This window comes from Typopeltis vanoorti, chromosome 2 (assembly GCF_054136105.1).
Source record: "Typopeltis vanoorti isolate ZY-2024b chromosome 2, IOZ_Tvanoo_1.0, whole genome shotgun sequence".
Classification (NCBI taxonomy): Eukaryota; Metazoa; Arthropoda; class Arachnida; order Uropygi; family Thelyphonidae; genus Typopeltis; species Typopeltis vanoorti.
The window spans coordinates 57,629,164-57,655,640 of record NC_143550.1 but is presented as its reverse complement, the minus strand read 5'-3'; the positions used below and the strand labels follow the sequence as shown (position 1 = coordinate 57,655,640).

The following is a 26,477-nucleotide window of genomic DNA, read 5'->3' as shown; positions in this document are numbered from 1 at the left end:
GAATGACCACTTTGCAAGCATATATCTTCCTAGTGAGATTACTGCTTTAACCTATGTAACAGACACTAATGTGGGAACAGAGGCTGTGAATTGGAGGTACTTAGGATATTGCAGAATCTCAATGTAAATACAGCTGTGGGATTAGATGGGATATTAGGTAGGGTTTTGCGAGAATGTGCAAGGAAACTGGCAATGCCTTTGACTAAGCCGTTTAAATTAAGTCTCAGCTCTGGTTGAGTTCCAAGAGGGTGGAAAAAGGGCAAAATTATTCCTTTGTATAGGGGGAGGTTCTAAGAGTACAGTAGCAAATTATAGACCAATCACCATCTCAGGCATGGTGGTAAGTACTAGAAAAATTTGTAAAAAAAAAATGAATTCAAGAATGGGTAGATAAAAATATGATACTGTAAGTAATTAACATAAACTGGGTTATATATTGACCGAAGGATTTTAATAATTGATACTAAGTAAAAAACAACAAGTTTTGCCAACTTAGCTGTCTGGCTTCGTGAGGGTGTATAAAAGAGATACAAAATAACTTAAACTGTTCGTGAAGGAATGAACTGAATACAATTGTATTTTTTTACAAATACAGAAGAACTCATACATCAAACACATGGGGCGTATGTGATATCAACTGTTATGTTATGCATTCTGTAATTAGCAGCGAAATTAAACTCTGGCGTGCTTAATGATCTTATGAGGGTCTTCCAAATATCAGCTAGAATTAAACCTTGATTTCTATTTAGAACGGATGACTGCTATAGCTTTTTTTATGTTTTGGGAGTGAAAATCTTCTAAATAGAGCATGGAGCTTTTGTCACATTCGATGGTATGGTTTGTCCTCAAGAAATGTAGGGCTAACCCAGAGTTGTCTTCTCTGTTGTTATTTACATCTCCGATGTGTTCTCTTTTTCTTATTTCCAAACTTCTTGAGGTCTGACCAATGTAATTTAATCCACGTGAACAGGGGATGTTATAGACATTAGCGTATTTGAAGAAGGCATAACTGTTTTTCCGAGATCTTAAAAAGTAGTCTTTAAAGGTTTAAAAGTCACTCGTATTTCATGTGGCTTGAGGAGTGTAGTAATTTTTTTAGAAACTGTCCCAGCATAAGGAATGACAATGATAGATTTGTAATGTGTTTCCTCAGATTGTTGTTGTTGTGGGAGGTCGCAGAAAAGTATCTTATGGATCAGTTTTTTGGATAACCATTGTGTATCAGGGTTTTTGATATATGGGATAATTCATCTTTGAAATCTTTTTCTTCTGTTGTGATGCAAGTGGCTCTATTTTTGAGCATGTGTGTGTGATACTCAGTTTTTGAGAAATGTGGTGCGAAGATGTGAAGTGCAAATATCGACTTGTGTTGGTTGGTTTGCGATAGACTGCAAGGCTGATATGTCCATCCATTTCTTTTTTAATTAAAGTATCCAGGAATGGCAATTGTTTGTCCTTCTGAAGTTCCAAGGTGAACTTTATTTTGTGATGGAAGGAGTTAATCTTGGTTAGAAAATGAAAAAGATCTTTTTCTGTGTTTTTCCATATGATAAAGATGTCATCCACGTACCTCCACCACACTGTGGGTTTAGGGTCTAATTGAGACAGAATGTCATTTTCCAGTTTCTCCATAAAGAGATCTGTACAGGGGGGGATGCCCATTGCGAGGCCTGTTAATTGTTCATAAATCATTTCATTCCATAAGAAAAAATTAGATTTTAAGCAATGATGGAAAAGAGAAGCAATATCTTGAGGGAAAAGGTTGCTCAAAATGCTGATTACTTCTTCTACTGGAACATTAGTAAATAAGGATATTGCATCCAAGCTTGTAAGAATGTCAAGGTTTAATTCTGGCTGATATTTGGAAGATCCTCATGAGATCATTAAATTTCACTGCTAATTACAGAACATTCCTGCATAACAACAGTTGGTATCATACACGCTCCATGCATTTGATATACGTGTTCTTCTGTATTTGTAAAAAAATACAATTGTATTCGGCTCGTTCCTTCACGAACAGTTTAAGTTGTTTTGTATCTCTTTTATACACCCTGACGAAGCCAGACAGCTAATTTGGCAAAACTTGTTGATGTTTTGCCAAATTAAAATCCTTTGGCCAATTACAACCCAGTTTATGTTAATTTCTTGCATTCATTAGATGGTCGAAAATAATAGAGTCAATATGATACTGTATGAGGGTCATCATGGCCTTGTGAAGTTCAGTCATGCCTTAGTAATTTACTAACTTTTTGTAATAGAGTAACAGCTGAGTTCGATAAAGGAAATGGCTATACGATTATTTTGCAAAGTCATTTGACAGAATACTGCATGGAATTCTGTTACACAAATTAGAACAAATTGGGATGGACACAATACTGGTTAAGTGTGTATAAGAGAGTGGTTGCTGGACAGATATCAAAAAGTGGTATATGGAGGGGCAGAATTGAGGACATAACAAGTGACTAGTAGTGGGCTGCAAGGCTCAGTGTTGGGACCATTGCTGTTTAATTTGTACATAAATGATATAAGAAATAACCCAAAAGGAAATATTCAGTTGTCTGCTGATTAATCAAAATTAGGTAATAGAGTATCAAGATGATGTGGAGAGCTTTCAGGATGATTTAAATAGGTTGTTGTTATGGGCAAAAATTAATGGGTGTCAGTTTAATATGGAGGTTAATGACTTCATATCAATTGCCCTAGTATACCAAAAAGTGTTGTTGTCTGTACTGAACTGCAGAAATTCGAGTTGAAAGAGATTGAAGATTTCTTTATACAAAATTTTACTTTTTTTCAATGGAAAGAATGTCAATGCCTGAATGTTGTAGCAATCTTAGAGTTAATCACAAAATGTTGTAGTATTTAGGAACAATCTCAATTTTTGGTCCTTTATAATCATTTACTCCAAACAGAGGAAGATGAAAACCCAGGTAGTACCGGAGAAGGTCTGCACATGTGTGATAGGTCTGCAATATTTTATGGATTTTTGAAGCTGTATTGCTTAAATAGGAATTTTAATACTGGAAGCCCAATTCCTCCATGATTCTTTGATAGGTGAAGAATTTCCTTTTTAACTTCTTGGTATCATGGGACCAAAAAAATTTTACAGGCTTACTATATAATTTCTTTTCTTCAGCTTCTGCAATGTCTGTAATATTATATAACACTGAGTAGGAAAGATATCAAAAAGGATATGGTTTTAAGTACTATGGCTTTAGAAGAAAAGGAAAACTGGTCCACTGAGATTTCAATTCTTGTATGTAAGTTCTTGAACTGGTAATATTGGAGAAGTGGAGAAGAGAATTTCAAGTATAGTGGTGGGTTTTCTCTCTCTCTTTTGTAGGGGTTAGTCCAAAAGTAATGTCTCCAAGATCCCACTTTCCAAAAACTTTTAATTTTGTCTTGTCTGCAGTTAATCCACTGATTTTGTTGAATTTTTCCAAAATACAAAAAAAAAAAAAAAAATGTATATGGAATTATTCTTCAAAGTGCCCACTACATTGTCAGCATTTGCTAATACCTTATTTTCCTTCATAGTCGAAGGAACTGTTATTCCTTGCACAGCACATGTATTGTCGACTTCCTGCAAAAAAAAAAAAAAGTTCAAGAACCAATGCAATGAGTAATGGGCTAATAGGACAACCTTGCTTGACTCCTTTTTGAATTTGGACAGGGTCTGATAGGAACTCATGGGTAGTTGAATTGACATAGGTTCCTTTAATAAAGTATAGGAGTTTTTTACCCATACCAGTCTGCTGGAGGATGTGGAACACAAAGGGATTCTGGACATTATCAAATGCTTGAGTAACGTCTAATGATAGCACTGTTTTGCATATTAACTAAGTGGAGTTGACATAGCAGAAACAGATTAAATTCTACTGCTTGGCCTGGAACTCCATACACCTGTATGCTTTTAATTATCTATCTCATTCTCAGTTTGAGCATGTTATTGATAATGCAGAAAATATCTTGTCGTCTTCTTCTTCTTCTTCAACCTTTTGGTTCTGTCCACTGCTGGACGAAGGTCTCCCCCATGGTTTTCCATACCACTCGATTTTCTGCCTCTCTCATCCATCTCACTCCTACAATTTGTTCCAGTTCATCCCTCCACCTTCTTCTCGGTCTTGCTCCATCCACTGATCTCCACTCTGTTGTTTTTCTAGTCCATCTCCTGTCACTGCATCTGGCAATATGGCCAGCCCATCTCCGCTTAGCCTGTTTAATGTATTTTACAATATCCATCACACCTGTTTGAGATCTTATCCAGGTATTTGTCTTCCTATCTCTTAATGTTATTTTTAGCATACTTCTCTCCATGCGATGTTGTGTTGTTCTCAGCTTTTTGTATAAGGCTTCTGTTAAAGTCCATGTTTCTCCTCCGTATGATAGGACAGGAAGTATGCACTGGTCGAAAGCTTTCCTTTTTAGACTCATAGGGATGTCACTTCTGAATATGTCTCTCATTTTCCCATAAGCCATCCATCCAAGGTGAATTCTTCGCTCACTCTCTTTTCTTTGGCAATCCTAAAGGATAACAATTGGCCCAAATATATGTATGAAGTAACTTGTTCTATTTCATGGTTTTCAACTTTGACAGTTCTATGGTTTATGTATTTATTCATCATTATTTTTGTTTTTTCTCTATTCATTTTTAACCCAATTACTCTGAAGGCTTCGTTTAGCTGATTTAGTTTTTTCCAGATCTTCAAGATGATCTGCTGTTAGGACATCATCATCTGCAAATTTCAGATGATTCAGCCTTTCTCCATTTATGTTTATTCCTTTTGTTTCCCAATCAAGGCTTCTAAAGACTTCCTCTAGTGCAGCTGTAAATAATTTGGGAGATATGGTGTCACCTTGCCAGATGCCTTTTTTGTATTGGAAACTTTTCACTGTTTTTATATAATTTAATTACAGAAGTTGCATTATTATAAATATGTTTTAGTGTTTCAATATATGGTTTCTCAGTTCCCTGGGTTTCAAGTGCTTTTAGTGTTGCAGATGTCTTAACTGAATCAAATGGTTTTTCGTAGTCTATATAGGTCAAACATAAGGGTTTATTGTATTCAATTGATTTTTCAATGAGCTGTCTTAATGTGTGAATATGGTCCAAAGTATTGTAATTCTTCCTAAATCCAGTTTGTTCACAGTCCCATTCATAGTTGCATTCCCTCTAGTTTAGAAAATTAATATTAGAAGTGAATTGTTCCAATTTTTTTTTTTTTTTAGGCATTTATTAAAGAGTTTATTTAGCTGTTTGATGACAGGGTTTCCTCCCAGTTTTGAGAAGTCTGCCATAATTCCATCTTCTCCTGAGGCCTTTCCATTCTTCATTTCCCACAGTGCCATTTCCACTTCACCTTGTAAAATCTCAGGGGCATCATATTCTTCATCATTTGAGTTATCCATAGATGATTCTTGGATGTCTCGATCTTTGTCTTCATAGAGTTCAGTATAAAATTCCTGAAATATCTTGTAGTCAGTATTAAATAGAGAAATAGGTCAACAGCCCGATTAAGGTGTGATCTCTATTATGTTCTGGAATGAGGACGGTATGGCTTGCTACAAATTCACTTGGTATGTGTCCTGATGAGAGAAAATAATTAAATAGTATAACTAGAATGGGAAGAATAAAATCCCAGACCTTGTGGTAAAGTTCTATCCCTAGACCATTAGGTCCTGGGGATTTTCTTGTCTGGCATTCTTTATAGGCTGTGATAACTTCAGATGCTATAATGGCAAGATGTCAAGCCCATCTTGGATATGAACAGGAAAGCCATTAATTTTCCAAGAGTATAATTTCCCACTGTACTATTGTCTTCAAACAGATTTTTGTAGTGTTTTGAAAGGAGTCAAAGATGTCTTGAGTTGTGGACGTGTTTGCTTATTGAAGAATGCAACTGAAGGGCTGAGTGCTGCTGTATTCTTATCTTAAAATTTCTTTCTTCTACTTGTTTCTGCCTTTCCAATTCTATCTCTATGTTAATGTTTCAAATGATGTTGCTTTGCGTTGGTTTGCTGTGAACCAGCTGCTCTCTTTATACAGGTCTTGCTTTTGAGGAAAGCTGTTCCTTTCCCCATTCAATCATATTCTGTTTTACTGCTTGTTTGAATTTCAACCACATATCCCAGTTCCAGGTAACATCATTCCAATTTGAATAGAGGGTCTGGAATTGAAAAGATCAATGGAAAATTTGGTGGAAGTCTCCATGGCCCAGAACTGATCTCTACTTGTTCCATGCAGCAGAATTTAAGCAGAACTGGATTATGATCTAACATGTTGATGTCAAGATGTTTGATCTGAATTATCCTATTTATAAAGGAAGGAGAGATATAAATTCGATCAAGATGAGTACCAATACCTTGATTCATGTACATGTAAGCCTGGAGATTAGGATTGAGAATCTTCCACATGTCTACTAGTTGAGCATCGTCGGACATGTTTTTAAACTGAGCATATCCCACTTTTCCACTCCAGGGGGGGTCCTCCTGTTTTGTCTAATGTAGGGTTTGCAATACAATTACAGTCTCCAGCTACTGTGATGTAGTGGGCACCATATAAATATGGCTCCAATTCCTGGAAGAATTTTCATCTAACTGTTCCATTGGATGGAGCATAAACATTTATAAACCTTATTACACATCCACAATATTTCCAGTCTATTGTCAAGAATCCCCCTTTTGCATCTCTTTAGATATTACAGGATGAACCAATGAGGGGAGGGGGCAAGAATAAGAACTCCTACTCCAGCCCTGTTAAATCTTCTATAGCTCAAATAAAAAAGAAGTGGATATTATCTGTTAAAGTTTTTTTATCTCTATATCTGCAGAAGCATGTTTCTTGGAGAAACAAAAACCCGATGTTATGGCTTAGTATAAGTTTCCATAGTTTCTTGTTTAATTTGCCTGTAGAATCCTTATACATCTAATGAAGCAATTCAGAAAGAAGATTCTATGATTAATGAAGTGTCACTGGTAAGTCTTTAACTTCTAAATTTTGGATGAACCTGATGAAGTCTTCAATCTGTGAAGGAGCAATTGTGTATGAAGGTCAACATGGCTTTGTGAAGAGTCAGTCATGCCTTAGTAATTTACTAACTTTTTATAATAGAGTAAGCTGAGTAACAAAAATCGGAATTGTGAATGTACCACAGATTGCTCCCTCAAAGCTATGATCATCAAGCAAAAATTGTCATACTTTGGACATATTATGCGAGCAAATGACAGTCTGGAGAAGATGATGATGCTTGCTAAAGTTGATGGAAGTAGGAGTAGAGGAAGACCAAGAATTAGATGGGTGGATGGAGTTAAAGAAGCAACTGGAATGCACCTGGAAATTCTGAAAGATAAGGCAGGGACAAATCTGAATGGAGAGTATATGTTCATAGAATCACCAGGAGTCGAAAATGACTCGATGGAACATAACAAACAGCTGAGATGCATAAAGAAAATGGCTACACAATGATTTTGCAAAGGCATTTGACAGAATACCACATGGAACACTGTTATGCAAATTAGAACAAATGGGGATGGATATGACACCAGTTAAGTGGATAAGAGGGTGGCTGCTGGACAGATATCAAAAAGTGGTATAATGAGGGGCAGAATCGAGGTGAAAGCAGGTGACTAGTGGTGTGCCACAAGGCTCAGTGTGGGACCATTGCTGTTTAATTTGTACATAAATGATATAGGAAATAACTTGAAAAGAAATATTCAGTTGTTTGCTGATGATGAGAAATTAAGTAGAGTAATAGTTAATCAAGGCAACATGGAGAGCTTGCAAGATGATTTAAATAGGCTATCAGTATGGGCAAAAGTTAATTGGGTGTCAGTTTAATGTCGAGAAATGTAAAGTTATGCACTTTGGGATAAATAGATTACAAGCCGTTTATCATATTGATGGCACTGTACTCCAAGAAATAGATGAAGCTAGAGATTTAGGGGTGGCGGTAGACAGAAAGTTCAAGTATAGAGAATATATTTCTAAGGTTGCTAAGGTAACACATAAGATTACTTGGCTAATGACGAATATATTAACAAGTAGAGATAAAAAGTTGTAATTCTTCTTTATAAGGCCTTAATATGTCCACATCTGGATTACTGTGCTCAAGTCTGGTCCCCTGGGTTTCTTGGGATGTGAAAGCAGTGGAGGAGATTCAGATGTGAGTGACCAAGATGGTGAGTGGCCTGTGGAATGTTCCCTATGAAGATAGATTGAAGGTGTGTGGATTGCAGAAGTTGGGTGATAGGAGAAAAAGAGGGGATATGACAGAAACATTTATGTTGCTTAAAGGATTTTATAGGATAGAGTGAGCTATTTTGTGATATTGCAAATCTTCAGCCTCATGCCACCAGTGGCACACCCAGGATTTAATCTTGGAGGGGAACGAGTACTCAAGATTTAATCTTGGGGGGAGGGTGAGTTGAGTAGACGATTTGAGAACACACACACACACACACACTACGTATTGCATACGACCTATAACTGATCATCTTCAGTGATCGCCAATACATGATACCCATGATCTCTGGCCCGGCTCAGGCAAACAGAGTATCGCCCAAGCACTACTTTGTTCTCCTTGCGTTCACAACGACCGTGATTCCCAAGAGCCAGAGGGTATTCCCACTTTATGTGACCGCTAATTCATAAGTAGTATAGAAATAGAAGACACAACACAACATGAATAAAAAAAAATAATTATATTAGAAAAAGATTTTGGAAATTTTTCTAGTCTATTTTTTTTCCTTTTTCTTTTTTTTTGGGGGGGGGGAGCCAGGGCCCCTTGGCCCCCTCCCTAGGTGCACCACTGCATGCCACTACTGGAATGTGCTGTTGTCCACTTCCAGGGTATCTCACTTGGTCTGGCTCCTACCCGAATGGGACTTGACCAGTTTGGGTGGCCTTGCCAGTTGCTAAGCAACCGCCAGTTTAGCTCTCTAGGTTGTCAGAGTATGTAAGCTCCCTCAGTTAGCATGTGACAAAAAGAAACTTAAAAGAATATTAGATTATCTGATTATACTTTGAGGTCTAATATTCTTTGACCTTAGAATATTAAGGTCAAAGAATATTGGACTTTGCTAGATGGAAAGGATATCTGCAGTGTATCTAAAGTAAGGGATTCTTATCAAATTAATATTCAAGAGGATTTTCATGAATGTTTGTTGATAGGGAACAAGAGATCATCCCTGGAAGCTGAGTAAGGAGGGTGTGAGCAAAGGAATGAGAAACAGGTTTTTTGCATGGAGAGTAGTGAATGTATTTAAGGCACAGTCTGATGAGCTGTGTGTATGACAGGGGGACCTCCGACAATCATTCTTTGACTCCATGGCAGTCTAGGGATAATAAAATATATATATATTTATTATTATTATTATTATTTGAAAAATACATCAGTAATGCAATATCAGAATGTGTCCCTAGAATTCGAAGAATAAACAACATGCAGGGTGGGAGTGAAATGGATGTGCACTCTTATTAAACAAGAGATTCTTAAAAAAAAGATTATGTGAAAGGGATACCATGTGCATAAGGATGATGTTAGTTATGCAAATTATATAAGACTTGGGCCAAAAGATTTAAACTATATACAGAAAGCTTAGTAAGTATGAAAAGAAAGAAACTGGCTGTGCAAGCTTAAGGCAACCCAAAATAATTCTTATGCTATGTTGCAAATGAAAGAAAAAATGAATGTGAAAGAATAACTCTTGTCACTGCTGATGTTATGTGGGTGGCAACTGACTGTCCATTTTGCTGAAAGCTATCAATCTGGTATATGCAGCTTGGAGCTCAGTAGTACCTCTTCCCTGGATGAATAAACTCAGATGTATGAATAGGAGGTACTAGCTCGAGCTGTTGCATAAACTAAATATGAATTTGGCAATAGGGATGTGAATACAGATAGCATGAGTGAATTCAAGAGAAGGTATGATGTGGTGTGAGTGATATGTTGCCTCCCTTGAGTCCCTGACTCCCTGGATATCTCTTTTAATAATAATAATAATAATACATTTGTATTATTCAGTATGTAGTGCTTATCGTACAGTAATAAACTGTCACTTGTCATCATAATGAAGGAAATGAAAGAGATACTCAATTGTGACAAAGTTACCACTGATTAATGGTTTATTCAGTGCATCTTTGGTTATTTTAATTAAACATTAAGTTTAATTGAATGGCAACCAGTCTGTGTCATTAATTATTAATAAAGTTTTCATGTGCATTTTCTCTCAGAATTTTATTTTACATTCAATAAAAGAAATAGAGTATTGGTTTTGAAAAGACTAAGTAATCCATATGAACATTTACACAACACCTTGACAGTCAAACAAAACACTAATTTATGAAATCATGCTGTATTACCTCTACTTTTAATAGTATAAATTAAAAAAATTTTCAGATTATCCTTTATCAGCCTTATGGAAAATCTGTTGATTGGTGGGCATATGGTGTGTTACTTTATGAGATGCTTGTGGGACAGGTAAGATAAACTTACAACACATATATGATATGTTTGCTAATTTCTCATTATAGAAATTAATTGAAATTTAGTGCTAATTCTATGCATTATATACTGTTCTGATTCACTTTTGCTGTCTTACTCTTCCCCCCTCCCCCCATCTCTCTCTTGCATCATGTATATGGGTAAGCACACACACATTCAACTAGTTATGACTAAAGTTTGAAAAATCAAAAATTTTGAGTAATATGGAACTAATAAGGATATTAATCTTATGATGTCCTGAAAGATATATTGAACATTGTTAAATCATTTGGTAACACATTACAGAATAAGTCCTTCACCACTTTTAGTACAGGCAAAGTAAAACGTATTAGAAATTTTTTTTTTTTTTTTTTAATATACAGCATGTTGTTGGATTCTCTTACACTCTCCATGGCTATTTGAAACATAATTTTCTTGTCAGTGATTGAGGATGATCAAACTGCAATATAATGGACTATGTTTTAAAAAAAAAACATTATTCAGTAAATAAAAAAAGTCTTGATCTGTGATTTTGACATCTAATATATTTTCTATTCTATATGTGCTGTGTGTGTGTGTGTGTGTGTGTGTGTGTGTGTGTGTGTGTGTGTGTGTGTGTGTGTGTGTGTGTGTGTGTGTGTGTGTGTGTGTGTGTGTGTGTGTGGTGAGAGAGAGACATTTACATGATCAGTCCTATTATTATTAACTTCATGAGAACGAGATGACTTAGATTATTTCCATTTCAGAATAATGTCTATGATAAAAAAACTATTACCAGACTTATGTTTCATTCATTCTTAAAAATAATGGAAACAACTAACATATTGGTGAAACTGAATGCACAATTCCGTTCTGTAAAAAAAAAAAAAAAAAAAAAAAAAAAAAAAAAAAAAAAAAACCAATGGCACATTAAATTTAACAATTTTAGTACAGCAGCCTGTCAGATCATCACACTTTTAACAACTTACACCAAATTGATTTGCAAGGTACTTTTTTCCTTACATCATACAAAAACCTGGTATGAACACAAATTCAAGGAAGACTGTGAAATTCTGATCAGCCATCCTAATCTGAAAGATAATGGTGGCATGAAAATCCTAAGAATTTAGTTGCACATATTCAGCCCACAACATAAGTTTTTTTCAAGTTCTTCAGAAAATCATTACTTTAGGATTGTAAGCAATAATTTTTGCCCTTACTGGCCACCATCTATACTGTTTTTGTTCTAATTTATCTGTGAGTAATTATGTGAGAGCTCATTGCTCTCTAGCTTAATATATCTTTTTAATGATTAATAACAGGACTCTAACTTTCATGTAGTAAGGTTTTTTTTTGGGGGGGGGTGTTCACAAGTGGTTAGGCCAGTAATGTTGACAATTGATAAAATTAATGTGCCTTTAGCATATTATGTAGTGTAGCTTATCTATGTATGAGGGGTACCAAAAATAACTAGAATTATTTTTTAAAAAAATGTTGGAATAAGTGTCAATGCACTTACTCCACTGCTGGAAAAAGTTCTGGAACCGTTCAACTGGAATTTTGTTTATGGCCTCCAGCGGCTTCTCTTTCACTTCATCCACATCAACGAATCGCTGCCCTATCATGGTTTCTTTTTCCATGGGAATGAACAAAGGTCACATGGTGAGAGACCAGGCGAGTAGTGAGGGTGGGGAACAACTACAATGTTGCTTTTCATCAAGAACTGTTGGACAGACCCCATGTCGGCTGGGGCATTGTCGTGGTGCAGCAGCCAGTTTCTGCTACTCCACATCTCTGGCCGTTTTCGTCAGACACTATAATGCAGTTTGCTCAAAATGTTGAGGCAAAAATGTTGATTCACTGCCTGTCCAGGAGGAACAAATTCTTTGTATACAATTCCATTCACATAAAAAAAAAAAACATCAACATTGTATTGATGTTTGAGTGAATGTGACATGCCTTTTTGGTTCTCGGTGAATTTGCATGTTTCCATTGGCTTGATGCTTGTTTTGTTTCTGTATCATAACCATAGCACCAAGACTCCTCAGTCACAACTTTGAAAGAAAGTTCTGGTCATTAAGAACTTGCTCCCTCAAATTGTGGCAAACATCCATGTTATTTTTTTATTTATTTATTGTGTATGTGTATATATATATATATATATATATATATATATATACATACACACACACACACACACGTGTGCATGCGTGCATGTGCGTATCTTCTATAAGCAAATGCTTGGGGGAGACCAGACTCCTGCCAGACGCATCCCTTGGGTGGCAGATGAGGGAAGCCCCAATGGGTTGCTCCGAATAAAGAATAAGGAGCCGTGGACCAAAGGGTGTGGCAAAGGAAAGGCAAGCCGGCCACACTAAAATGCCAAAAACTTCCATGGATTACACGATTACTGGGAATACATCTCGCACTACCGCATACAGGGTAGCTGATGCGCCAACACGAGTTTCACATAGTGTTGGTGAGAAATCTTCTGTGTGGTCAGCAAAATGTGATAAGTATATAGCTACTTATTTATTTATTTATGCTTATGGCTACATGAAACTGGTAAGGCCTGGTTGGCCTTGCCGGCCTGGTAGGCCGAGTGGTTAGCATATCTGCTCTCCAGTCAAAAGGCTGCGGGTTCGAATCCCGCCGTGGGCATGGATGTTTGTGATTGTCTGTGAAAATAATAGTGGTTATGGTGGACAGTAGATGGTGTTGGTGTAGATGAGGTGGTTTGTGGATGAGGTTGAGTGATGGAGACAGAGAGTTGTAAAGTAGGTGCCCTCCCTCGATGAGTCTTAGGACTCCCTGGAAGTGTCAAATAATAATAATAATAATAAGTGAAAACTACAATCACAATTTCCAGAAACAAATGATGAAAATCTTAACATATAAAAGTTCATTACATAAAAGGCACAACCTGCTTTCTAAGTCTTTCCTTTTTTTTTTAAATAAAGCAAAAGTAACTTGTCATAATCAAACCAGGGACAATTATCGTCCTGCTGCAACAAGTATGAGAAGGCTGCATGTTCTCACAACACTTCACAACATAAATGTAGCTGTATCCGAGGTTTAAGTAGAGAGCAGTTGTGTCTTGTGTGAGAAAACTTGATCCATTAGAGGAGTCCCATTTCACATTCTATCATCATCTTCTAACATGAGGAGGAGTTCTGCTGATACTATGATGAGGACTATGAGAATAACGTCTTCGTGGTGAGATGGGACCGTGATCTTTTGTTTCCTCCATAACCACTGCCACCACCATACCAACTACAGGTCAAGTCCAGGCTGGAAAGCCAATTCAAGGCCTCATCCGTCACCTTGTGGATGTCCCGTAGGCCACACCATGAAATTGGCACCTTGGGCAGTCCTATGCAATATGAGTAATCGTCTGAGCCACGGGAGAACGATCACAATAAGGGTGATCTGACAGCCCCCATTTATGTAGAATGCAGCCACATCTGCCCTGACTAGTTCTGATCCTGTTTATTGATGACTAAATCTTCCTACCGAGATCAAAACCAGGCTGTGGAGCACAGATCTTCTACCAGGAAGCCATTTGTTGGGAGATTGTTGGACCAGTACTCTCTCCATATGTCAGATATCGATGGCAGCACAGCTGAAGAGAGTTTGTCCATGGACCAGAGAGGCTTTCTAGATTTGAGGCGAAGACTAGGTGGGTTTATGAGAGTCTGGTGTAGGGGCAGGAGTGGGTTGCTCATTGCTTTATTAAATTCCTTAATCGATGCTTGTCTTCTCCGTATGTGTGGTGGAGCAATGTTAGATAGAACAGGCAGCCAGGAGAGAGGGGTGCTTCTCGCTGTCCCACTAATTGTGCACATGGTAGAGTTTAGCTGGGTGTCTATAATGTTAGTGTTTGTACTTTCCCAGGCAGGGGCACAATATTCTGCTGCAGAGAATGCGAGGGCTAGTGCAGACGACCTTAGAACTTCTGCACCACAAGCCCCCCCCCCCCCCCAGGTTGTTCCAGCAAGCCTTGAAATGATGTTATTTCTGGTTTTAATTTTATTGGAGAGGTTGATGATGTGCCTTTTATAGGTTAGACGGTCAGGCTCACTCCAACGTATTTTGGGTGAGGCTCGTGTTCTACCATTTTTCCACAGAAAGAAAGGTTGAGTTGACGATTTGCCTCTGTATTGTACAGGTGAAATACTGAGGACACTGTTTTCACTGGATTTGGCTTCAAGTACCACTGCTTGAAGTACTCTTCCAGGGTGTTCAGGTCTGTATTCAAGGTTGATTCTAGGTTGGTAAAGGAGGTGGATTGATGTAAGATCGCTAGGTCATTGACGTAAATATCAGATCTCGATACAAAGCAGGAAAACTCCAAATTCTACAAGAGAATCTGAAAAGGATAAGGTGGAATATCGTAAGAATCTCAAAAACTCACTGGACAGGAGAAGGATGCTGAAACTTACCAGAGGGAAAATTATTCTATTCAGGAGAGGATCCAAAGGCAATTGACTAAAATAGTTTCTGATCTCTGAAATGTTGAATGTGAAGAAAGGTTGAGATGATGCAATTTCCAGAGTCTAGTGGATAGGAGGAAGAGGGATGATATGATAGAGACAAGTTGGTAAGGGATTGTTATAGGATTAACATTGAAGGGGTTTTTCATAAAATGATGGGAGAGTGGAGAAGAACAAAAGGTCATCCCTGGAAGCTGTATAAGGAGGATGTGAACAAGGAAGTGAGTAGAAGGTTTTTTGCATGCAGAGTTGTGAATGATTGGAATGCATTGCCTGAGAGTGTGATGTATACAGAGGATTTGAATGTGTTTAAGACATCGTATGATTAGCTGTGTGTATGATAAAGTGGATGAGTCTGTGACTGCATGGTCTTAGGATAATAATAATATTATTATTATTAAAAAAACCATATCTTAAAAAATTCAGACATAATGATTAGTTTTGATATTACTTCACTATTTACTAATGTACTAATAATTTGAACCCTGAATTTGCTATTCCCCCAGATATATTTTAATTATTTAAATTTACAGCACATGCAGGGTTTTTTTAATTGAAAGGGAAGATATACAAACAACTAGATGGAAGAGCATTGGGTTCTTCCTTTCTTCCTCTTTAACCAATTTCTACATAGAACACTTGATAACCTAGCTATAAACAAAACTACTCTCAAACCAGTGATTTGGCTATGTTCATGATGAGTTTGCTATTTGGCCACATGGTCCAGATACATTAGACACATTTTTAGTGCATTTATATAGCCAGCACCTTCAAATCCACTTCACAGTGGAAAAGGAAACTAGCAACTGTCTGCCTTTCCTAGATACACTAGCCACATGCCTTCCTGATGGTAGATTATCTTTATCTCTTTATAGAAAACCTACACATACAGGGAGATATTTGTACAAACAAACAATCACACCATCATCCAACTCAAAAATATGGTATCCTAAAAATACTAACTCGCAGAGCCAGAGCTATCTGTTCTAACGACAATGCTCTTACTACTGAACTCACTCACTTGCATCACACTTTTTTAGCTAGTGGCTATAATCCCTAAAGAATAGAAAAAATACTAAATGCTCCCCAGAAATTCCCTCCATTACCTAATACCCAAGACTACAGCACAAGCATTACCATCCCATACATTCAAGACACATCCAAATAATTATCAGCTCCACACCACACTTGAACTATATGCCAAATTGGCAACTCTCATCCATTCACCTAAGGACAAACTTTCTCTCCTTTATCACATCCAGGAGTATATGAAGTGCCGTGTACTTGTGACCTGACTTACTATAGACAGACAGGAAGAACTGTTGAAATCTGCCTTGGAGAGCAAGAAAAAATACATTTTCCACTATGAGTATAACAAATCAGGAATAACAGACCATGCTTTGGATACCCCTTCACAGAGGATCAGATCGAAAAAAACAAAAGTGCTACACAGAAGTCATAAGTCAGAGAGATTGTTTTTGGAATCAGTAGCAGCTAATCCAAATGACTCACACAAGAACCATTCAAATGCAGTCCATCACTGTTATACCAGGGTGGCCTGAAAAGTTCTCGGCCTCAACCATAGATGGTAACACTATCGCAAGACTTTTTTTTCTAAGTTGGTGGAGTGCTAGAAGAGGAGAAAATGGAAACAGTAGGAGAGAGAGGTATTGGAATGAAAGAAGAGGAGAAAATGGAAACAATAGGAGAGAGGGAATGGTAAGAGGTATAATGTATGGGGACTCAATGATCCGTGGTGTTCAAGATAGGATGCGTAAGGAGCGTTTGCCAGGAGGAACGATAGATAGGGTGGCTTTGGCAGTTAAGAGAGGTGAAAGGGTGGATGAGATGATTGTGATGGTGGGAACAAATGACTTGAGTGTTGGTGTAAATAGGGTAGCGAGAGATATGAGATTCTTGCTTGAGGTGGTACGAAAGAAGACACAGAGAGGAAAGATAGTGTGTGTGTGTTGCCTAGGTATGATAATGATGAACTAAGCAGAAGAGCAGTAATATTGAATGACATAATAGCTAGAATGTATGACAAGAGAGGACTGGAATATGTGGATGCTTGTAGTGCGTTTGAGGACAGAGAGGAATTGTATGCAAGAGACCACTTACATTTGAATGAGGAAGGACGTAGGCATCTGGAGAGATTGCTGTTCTGAAAAAGTCAATGTGTCCCAGGGAGGATGGTAGCAGGGGGTAGCCTCTTGTGGGAATGGGTACTTGGGAGAAAGGGGGACGACATCATGTAACACTAAGCCCAATGGAGTCTAGAGGGGATAAGGCTGGGTATAGAAACAGTGGCATTTATATGCTATATGCTAATGCCAGGAGTATCCGGAATAAGGGAGAGGAATTGGTGGCGCAGATAGCATCAGCCTGGCCAAAAATTATTGGAATCACTGAGACATGGTTGACAGAAGAGGATATAATAACAGGAATAGAAGTTGCATAAGAATGTGCCGAAAAATGCTGGATACAGCATTTTTCGGCAGGATAGGAAGGGAAAGCGTGGTGGTGGAGTACTGCTTGTGATAAGTGATGACCTATGTCCTCTAAGAGTGGAGGATTTGGAAGGCAGTGACACTAATGATTTTGAAAGCATATAGTGTGAGGTAGAGGTGGGCAAGACAGGATATTTAGTGGGGGTGTTGCTGCAGACCCAGGAGTACAGAGGGTGGGGATCAGGAGATGTTGAGACAGTTGAATATGGCAAGTGCAAGAAGAATGATTGTTATGCGAGATTTTAACTACAGTAGTATAAACTGGGGAGAGGAAGATGCATGTAGCAATAAGGGAATGGAATTTCTAGAATTCTTGAGGGACAAATGTCTTGGGCAACATGTAATAGAGGGAACAAGAGGTTCATGAGTTTTAGATTTGGTTATATTACATCAGAGGAGTTGATAATAACTGAGATGACATCTCTCTCACCAGTTGAAGAGAGTGACCATATGGTTTTGACTTGGAAAATGAATAGACATGCAGGAGTATCAAAGAGACGGGAACACATATGAAATTATAAGGCAGGTGATTATAGTAGTCTAAGACGTCAACTTGGGGAAGTTTCATGGAAGGAGGAATTGGAAGGCCAGGATAGCATTAGTGCGTGGGAAATTATGAAAGAATATTTGTTAGCAGCAATGGTAAGTTGTATACCATGAGTGAAGAAGAGGACACAATTTGGAGTAAAGTGGATGACAAACAATATTAAACAGGAACTGCATGCAAAAAACAGGCTATGGAAGAGATATAAGGAGACAGGTGAGGAGAAGATGCATGAAGAGTATAAGACACAGGCCAGAAGAGTGACTAGTATAGTAAGGAAGACAAAACTGGAATATGAGAGCCCTAAGATCCAAAGAAAATCCTAGGGAATTTTTTAGATATGTGGCCAGTAGGAGGAGAAATGACTGTGGAAGAATGATATCGTGGGATAAAAATGGGAATGGAGTGACTGATGCAGAGGACTTAGTAGAATTGTTCAATGAGCACTTTATTGGAGTATTTCATCCTGGAGGAGTCAGTTTTAATGCTAGAGGGATAGGGCAGGTTCGAGGTTTAGAGGTACAGGAGGAGAGTATGTTTCAAATACTAAGTACTCTGGATGTCAGTAAAGCTGTGGGACTGGATGGTATTTCACCACGAGTTTGAGAGAATGTGCTAGGGAACTGACAGTGCCTTTGACCTGGCTTTTCAATGAAAGTCTGGCTGCAGGAAAGGTGCCCATGGAATGGAGGGAAGTTAAGATAGTGCCATTGCATAAGGGCGGTAGCAGACTGGAAGCATCTAATTATAGGCCAGTTTGTGTGTGTCATCAGTAGTTAGTAAGATCGTGGAGAAAGTAGTGAAGGACCGTATACAGCATTGGGCAGATGAGAGTAATGTTATCTGTGCGAGTCAACATGGATTGTGAAGGAGCGCTCTCTTGTTTTAGCAATATGCTAGCCTTTTATGATCAAGTTACAAGAACATTAGATGAGGAAAAAGGCATATACTGCCATTTTCTTACGCTTAGAAAGGCATTTGATAGGGTGCCACACGATAAGCTGATATTTAAGTTGCAGCACATGGGTCTGGATGTCAGATTGGTCAACTGGATTCAGGATTGGCTGTCCGATAGGTATCAGAGAGTTGTGTATGGTGGGGCAGTTTCAAAGAAGCAGAGGGTTCCAAGTGGGGTTCCACAGGGCTCAGTACTGGGACCTATATTGTTTAACCTTTATATCAATGACATTGTCAGTGAATTGCAAGGTGATATTCAGTTGTTTGCAGATGATGTGAAGCTGGGAAGGATTAATAGTAATAGTGCAGATGCGGCAGCCCTGCAAGAGGGTTTGAATAAGCTAGATAGATGGGCAAATGAAAGGGGGATGTCGGTTTAATGCAGCAAAATATAAGGTCTTGAGGTTTTTAAAACATCGATGGGACACTGCATGCTCTATGGGAGGATTTATACTGGAGGAAGTAGCGGAGACAAGAGATCTGGGGTTGAGATTGATAGAAAGGTGATGAAAGTTAGGGGACATATTGCAAATGTGGTGAAGATAACACAGTGGATTGCTGCAATAATGAGAAGGACGCTGACCTGCAGAGATAAAAGTTATTTATCCATTGTATAAGACCCTGATCAGACCACACTTGGACTATTGTTCTCAGATTTGGTTCCCAGGATTTGAAGGGGATAAATTAAATGTGGAAAGGGTACAAAGGCAGATAACAAAGATGGTTTCAGGACTGTACAATGATAGTTATGAGGATCGGCTGAGGGAATGTGGACTTCAGGGTTTGGTGGATAGAAGAAGGAGAGGTGATATGATTGAGACTTTTAAACTGTTGAGAGGTGGTTACGAGGTTGACACTTGGGAGTTCTTTTGCTTGGTTGAACAGCGGGAAGGAGTGATGACAAGTGGCCATCCTGGAAGTTGCGAAAGGAAACTGTGAGCAAGAGGGTGAGGAGTGGTTTCTTTGCATGGAGGGTGGTTGAACCCTGGAATGCATTGCCTGATGGAGTGGTGAGAGCGAGAATGGTCAATGAGTTCAAGGAGGGGTATGAGAGACTTTGTGTTTCTTAGGAAGGACCTACTCCACGATGAATCTTTTGACTCCATGGAGACCTGAATAATAATAATAATAATATTTGTCATAAGTATCCATGTGAAATTGGAAGTCGTTCTATCAAGTAGTTTGTTTTATACAGCTGTCTGAAGCAAAAGTGTTGTCTATATCCTTTGAATGGATAAAATTGATTATCATGCGGTTATAAAATTCTTTGTTAAAGAAGGTTTAATGCCAAAAGAAATTCATTCGAAGTTCATAAATGTTTATGGGCACTCATCTCCTTTGTTGTCAACAGTTATGAAATGGGTTGCCGAGTTTAAACGTGGCCATACCAGCCTTGAAGATGATCCACGTGAAAGACATCCAAAAAGTGTAACAACACCAGAAATCGTTAATCAAGTGTACGATATGATATTGGATGACCAGCGAGTCTGCGTGCGTAAAATTGCTGAGATTATAGTCATTTCAAAAGAACGTGTAGGATATATTTTGCATGAAGAATTGCAAATGAAAAAGCTTTGCGCAAGATGGGTGCCGATGCGCAAGATGGATGCTTGCTCACAGCAAGTCAAAAATGCACTCTCATGAAAATCTCTGAACAGTGCTTGGAGCATTTTAACAAGAATAAAACTGATTTTGTGCATCAATTTATTACTTTGGATGAGACTTGGATTTACCATTACACACCAGAATCCAAACAGCAGTCAAAACAGTGGACAGAAGCCAGTTGTTCAGCCACCAATGAAGACAAAGTCGGTTCCATCAACAGGAAAGGTCATGGCATCAGTGTTTTGAGATGCTAAAGGCATTTTGTTTATTAATTATCTTGAAAAGGGTAAAACAATAACCGGGGAATATTATTCCGATCTTTTAACCAGACTAGACGAATAAATTCGTGAGAAAAGACCCGGATTGCAGAAGAAAAGAATCATCTTTCATCAGGACAATGCACCTGCCCACAAAGATGTTTTGGCAATGGAAAAATTAAGGGATCTGCACTATGAATTGTTGGAACATCCATCCTATTCCTCAGATTTTGCTCCCTCTGACTTCTATCTCTTTCCAAAACTAAAACTCGCTGGTCAGCTTTTTTCTTCAAATCAAGAGGTGATTGCAGTTGTAGAGGGGTATTTTGCAGATTTTACTGAGAGCCACTACAGGGATAGACTTTGTGATATCTGGATGATATCTTTGTTGTCCTGTCATTCTCTCTCTGCTGGGCTTTTCTCTGCTCAACTGTTCCCAGAGAAAAGAAATAAACTGATCACAGTTAAGACTAAATCTAATAACTTACTTCTTTTTCTCAATTCCTAATCATAAGGAACTGAGAAAAAGATATAAGTTGCTCTTATATTAATTTAATCTATTGAAAGTCAATTTTCACCATTAAATTATCAGAAGTGTAGTGAACAAGAAGATGCAGAGGGCTTGTTCTCTGGATGGTAGGCTGAGTAGAATTATTGAGTAAAATCATTTATTCCAGCACTGGAGCATCGCTGGAATAAATGTATTAGTCTTAAGGGAGATTATGTTGAAAAATAAAAATAATTTTGAAATTATAAATTCGTATTTTCATTTGTTAGGCTGAGAACTTTTCAGACCACCCTCGTACAATTCTGTTGGTTCTTCAAACTCATCACACACATTCACAAACTGCACTCATTTCTCTTCACACATTTCTGCAAACATACAAGGTGGGGGTGGGGGGGGGCTGAAAAGCTCTGATAAACACCTAGAACAAAAATTATATTAAAGCAACTCTTCTTTATATATCTTAAAAGAAAAATAACACATTATTACAATTTGATGAGGCATGGGAGTTAAAAGGTTTTAAGATATGTTCTTTCTTGTGGTTATATCAGTTACTTTAATATCATTTTTGTTCTATGGGTTTATGAGAACTTGTCAGTTCCCACCCCTCAATCATTAATGCATAATCTCCTTGCTTTCCATCTCAGTTCATCACTGTCATACCTGGGCAATGTGCTGACTACCTTTCCTGTCATGCTGTTATAATTAATTTTATCTGCAACCTCCTGATATCCAGTCTTATCTTACATTCTCTCTGTTTCCAATCATGTCATTTGTTCCTACTACCACTACCAACTATTGTGCTTGCGTACTCTACATATCCAATGCCTCAATAATTCTGCTCAGTCTACCATCCAGAGAACAAGCCCTCTGCATCTTCTTGTTCACCACACTTCTGATAATTTAATGGCAAAAATTGACTTTCAATAGATTAAATTAATATAAGAGTAACTTATATCTTTTTCTCAGTTCCTTATGATTAGGAATTGAGAAAAAGAAGTAAGTTATTAGATTTAGTCTTAACTGTGATCAGTTTATTTCTTTTCTCTGGGAACAGTTGAGCAGAGAAAAGCCCAGCAGAGAGAATGACAGGACAGCAAAGATATCATCCAGATATCACAAAAAATTACACACTTTCCAGTGGTGGAAAGTGTGTGATTAAACACTTTCCAGTGTGTAAAGTTACACACTGGAAAGTGTAATTTTGATGTTCAGAATTCCTTATATAGAAAATAGCCACTGTTGGGAGCAATGGACAAATAAAATCCAGCCTTTTGTTTTATAATATCTTTTCCTTCCATGTGAATTACCCTAGATGGATACCAAAGTCAAATAGATAATATCCAATAAAAATTCACACCATAGCTGATTCAGAATATCAGTAAGGAAGGAAAAGATGAGCATAGAGTTTGCATATTTTCTCTTATGTAATTACATAAGTGGCAGTCTATCAAAAGCTTTCGCAAAATCCAACTACACCACTGCATATGAATCTTCCCTGTCCAAGGTATTTGTTACCTTGTATAGTACATAAGTAAGTTAGTAAAACATGATCGCCCTTTAACAAACCCATGCTAATAACACTGAGAATACTGTTGTTATCAATCTATTTCTGTATCCTACTTCTCACCAATCTCTCTCCAGTACATTCACCACAACTCCAGATATACAGATTGGCCTATAATTTAAAGCTGCAGCCTTGTCATCACCTTTATGCAGTTGAACAATTTTACCCTCCTTCTACTCGCTTGGATCCTGTACTGTTGTAAGGCTTATTAAATAGGTGGCATGCGAATGCTACTGCTAAATTCCCTGGAACATTTGCTTAAGATGTGTGGTGATATGTCATCAAATCCTATTGCCTTATTTACATCAACTTTATTTATTTCCTCAAATACCTCTTGCTCACTCACAATTAAGCCATCCACTACTATATCCACTACACTTAAGTTCTTGATTCCACCCTGATCAGGATGAAACACCTTTATAAATTGATCACTGAATACCTCAACAATGTCTTCTGTACCAGTTACCATTCTACAAAATCTTACCAAATTTTACCAAATCTCAAAACCTTACACTTTGCAACATTTGTTCCACTTACCTGTCCATTGGTACATGGACAATGAAACTTATTGGTGCCTCTGGTTCCACAGAAGGTTCTTCTAAGGAAAAAGTGGAGGAATTTTTTGAGTCATTAGAACAGGATTTCGAGAAATAACTGTTACATTATACAACACATGCCTGATGTTCTATTTCATTCCTCCACTGAACACATTCTTTACTTCTTTGGCTCTGGTGATGTTGGCAACTACAGCTAATGACATGTTAGCTTGTTTTAATAAATAAATCTTGTATTAATTAATCACTTAATCAGCCATATGATGTTTTATTTAGTGTATTTACTAGATTGATAATTACTGGAATCTTCCAAAGGACAGAAAAATGAGATAGTAATAAGAACAAGGAATCTTCAATGGAAGTCATATGAAACTGGTGGACAAGAAGCAATGCTGGAATGCTGTGCCAGAATTGGTGCTTAGCAAATAGAAATGAGTTTGAATCGAATAGAAATGAGTTATAATCATGACAGATATTGTAATAGTTAACAACAAAGTCATTTACAATATCATGAAATTCAGTTGTTTGTTGTGGTTTATTATACACATGATTTGTTTTTAATTATGTTCTTACATACAGCCTCCATTTGATGGAGAAGATGAAGAAGAATTATTCGCTTCTATAACGGATCACAATGTATCTTATCCAAAATCACTCTCCAAAGAAGCAAAAGAAGCTTGTAAGGGGGTATGTATAATTTATGATATTTGCTCATTACTTTGTATTTTTTATGTTCACTCTCCAAAGAAGCAAAAGAAGCTTGTGAGGGGTATGTATAATTTATGATATTTGCTCATTACTTTGTATTTTTTATGTTATACTATGAAAAGTATATATATAAGGCTGTAAACTAGAAGTACTTTAGTACTGTAGGTGTTTGTGATAAGAGTTAGATAATCAAAGAACCATATTCTAGAGCCTCTTCAGGACTCTAATAACTAGTTTAATTGTTTTGCACTGGGTGACAAAAATTGTCTGCCAACTAGAGACTTTTACAAATGTTCATACCACCATGAGATTCAAACCTGCAGCCTGTTGACTGGAAATTACTCCATCTGGCCCATGCATTTCAGCAAATTTCTAAAAGATCTTTAAAATCAAGTTTTTGCTTGTACACAGAAGCACAAAATAAAAAATTATAGAACTATCACACAGCACCTAGTTTTGCTGAGCATAAAATACTTTTATCATGAGTTGCTTTGTTATTGTACTACATAAAACACCCTATTTCCAAGAAGCTTGTATTTTTAAAGATATATAATGATGAAGAACCATATAATGTTTTCTCATATTATTTCAAACATCCATGGAGTCATCGGATTTAGGCCTTCATTGGAAGACTACCATGGACAATACAATCTATCTTACCACTTCTTAAATTTGCTCACAACCCTCTCAGGCAATGCACTACTTGCTTCTCTTACTCTTCATGGAAAAAACTTACTTCTTATCTCTCTTGCTTGATTCTTTTGCAACTTTCACAAGGATAGCCTCTTGTCCTTGCTCCTTTCCCTTGTTCTGTTATATGAAAGATTCTCTGATATCATTCCATTAAATACCTCTCAACAGCTTAAATGTCTCAGTCATATTACCTCTTGATTTCCTTTCCACCAGAATCCGCAGATTACATGCCTTCACTTAACCTTGTGACCAGACCTTAGCACTGTAATCCAGATGTGGCCTGAACAAGACTTATAAAATGGTACTACCACCAGTTATTTTTTCTGGTTAGTCCTCCTCACTACTGCAGAGATCCTCTCTGTTTCTGAACCTTTGTGATATGCCTTCTGAACTTAAAATTTCTACCATCACCCAAGGATTCCTTGCTTCCTCTACTACTTCCAGTATAGCTTCACCAAGAGAATATGCAGTCTTCTGCCTGTGAATCCCAAATTTCAAACTTTACATTTTGCTGTATTAAACTGAAATCCTCATTCATTATCCCACTTTTCCAGCTTATTCAAATCCACCAAAGAGCCACATCAGCACTATTAGTAATAACCCTCTCAATCTTCATATTATCTGCAAACAATTGAATACCTGTAATCCAGTAACAAAATCATGACAGGGACTAAATCGTAATGATCATAATATTGAACCCTATGGGATCCAACTTGTTATCTTTAAACTCCTTCACCACCACTGCTCCCCTATATACAACTCTCAGAAAGCCAATTTGATCATCCTCCATTAACTTGGTATCTAAACCTATACATTGCAATTTCAATATCAGCTTATTATGTGACACCCTATTGGATGCTTTTGCAAAATCCAGAAAATGGCATTGTATGCCTTTCTCTCCACTGCTCTTGTTACTTCATTATAAAAGACTAAAACAAGAACTCCCTTAACAAATTTTGTCTGGCCATCAAAAATAATATTATCTTCACTTATTCATTTCTGTATGCAAGCTCCTATCAGTTTTTCAAAATTTTAGCACAGGAAAAATACAAATCATTTTGTACTTTGATACTTCCAGTCTACCACTACCATGTGCATTAGCACTGTCTTACCTTCTTTCCAAGACTTTTATTAAACACTCAAATTAATGGCATGATTAGTTCCATATCACCTCCCTTAAAGCATATGGTAAAATCCTATCTTGTCCTACTGTCTTACTGATATTTAATGTGCTCAGTATTCAGAATAATTACATTTCTCGTTCATTCTAATCCTTCAACTCTATCTGTCCCTCTAGGAATAAAACTGGCTTTACAAGGATGAAACACTAATAAAATGATCATTAAAAACCTAATTCACCATGTACATTGGTTACCCATCAACTATCTTCATTCAGCAGGGTTATTCGTCTATAGTCATTTCTCCTCCTACTGGCCACAGTGAAAGAGCACTTAGGATTCTCCTTGGATCATAGCGCTAGTCTCGTTTTGTATTCTAATTTTTCCCTCATTATTATGCAATCACCTTCCTATCATGAGTGATCTTATATTCCTCATGGAACTGATTTTGTCTCATTCTTTTTATCCATTCAATATATATAAAAAGATAAGCCGAAATTTGAAAC

At 37.4% G+C, this 26,477-nt stretch overlaps 1 protein-coding gene across 1 annotated transcript in view; it reads left to right on the top strand.

Moving 5' to 3' along the window:
* LOC150109061 (protein kinase C, brain isozyme-like) overlaps positions 1–26,477 on the top strand; it is a 689,445-nt gene that overhangs the window by 476,040 nt on the left and 186,928 nt on the right. The window contains exons 13-14 of the mRNA XM_090405188.1: positions 10,398–10,478; positions 24,032–24,139. Coding sequence (XP_090261314.1) covers positions 10,398–10,478; positions 24,032–24,139 — 189 coding nt within the window. The remainder of the gene's footprint in view (positions 1–10,397; positions 10,479–24,031; positions 24,140–26,477) is intronic.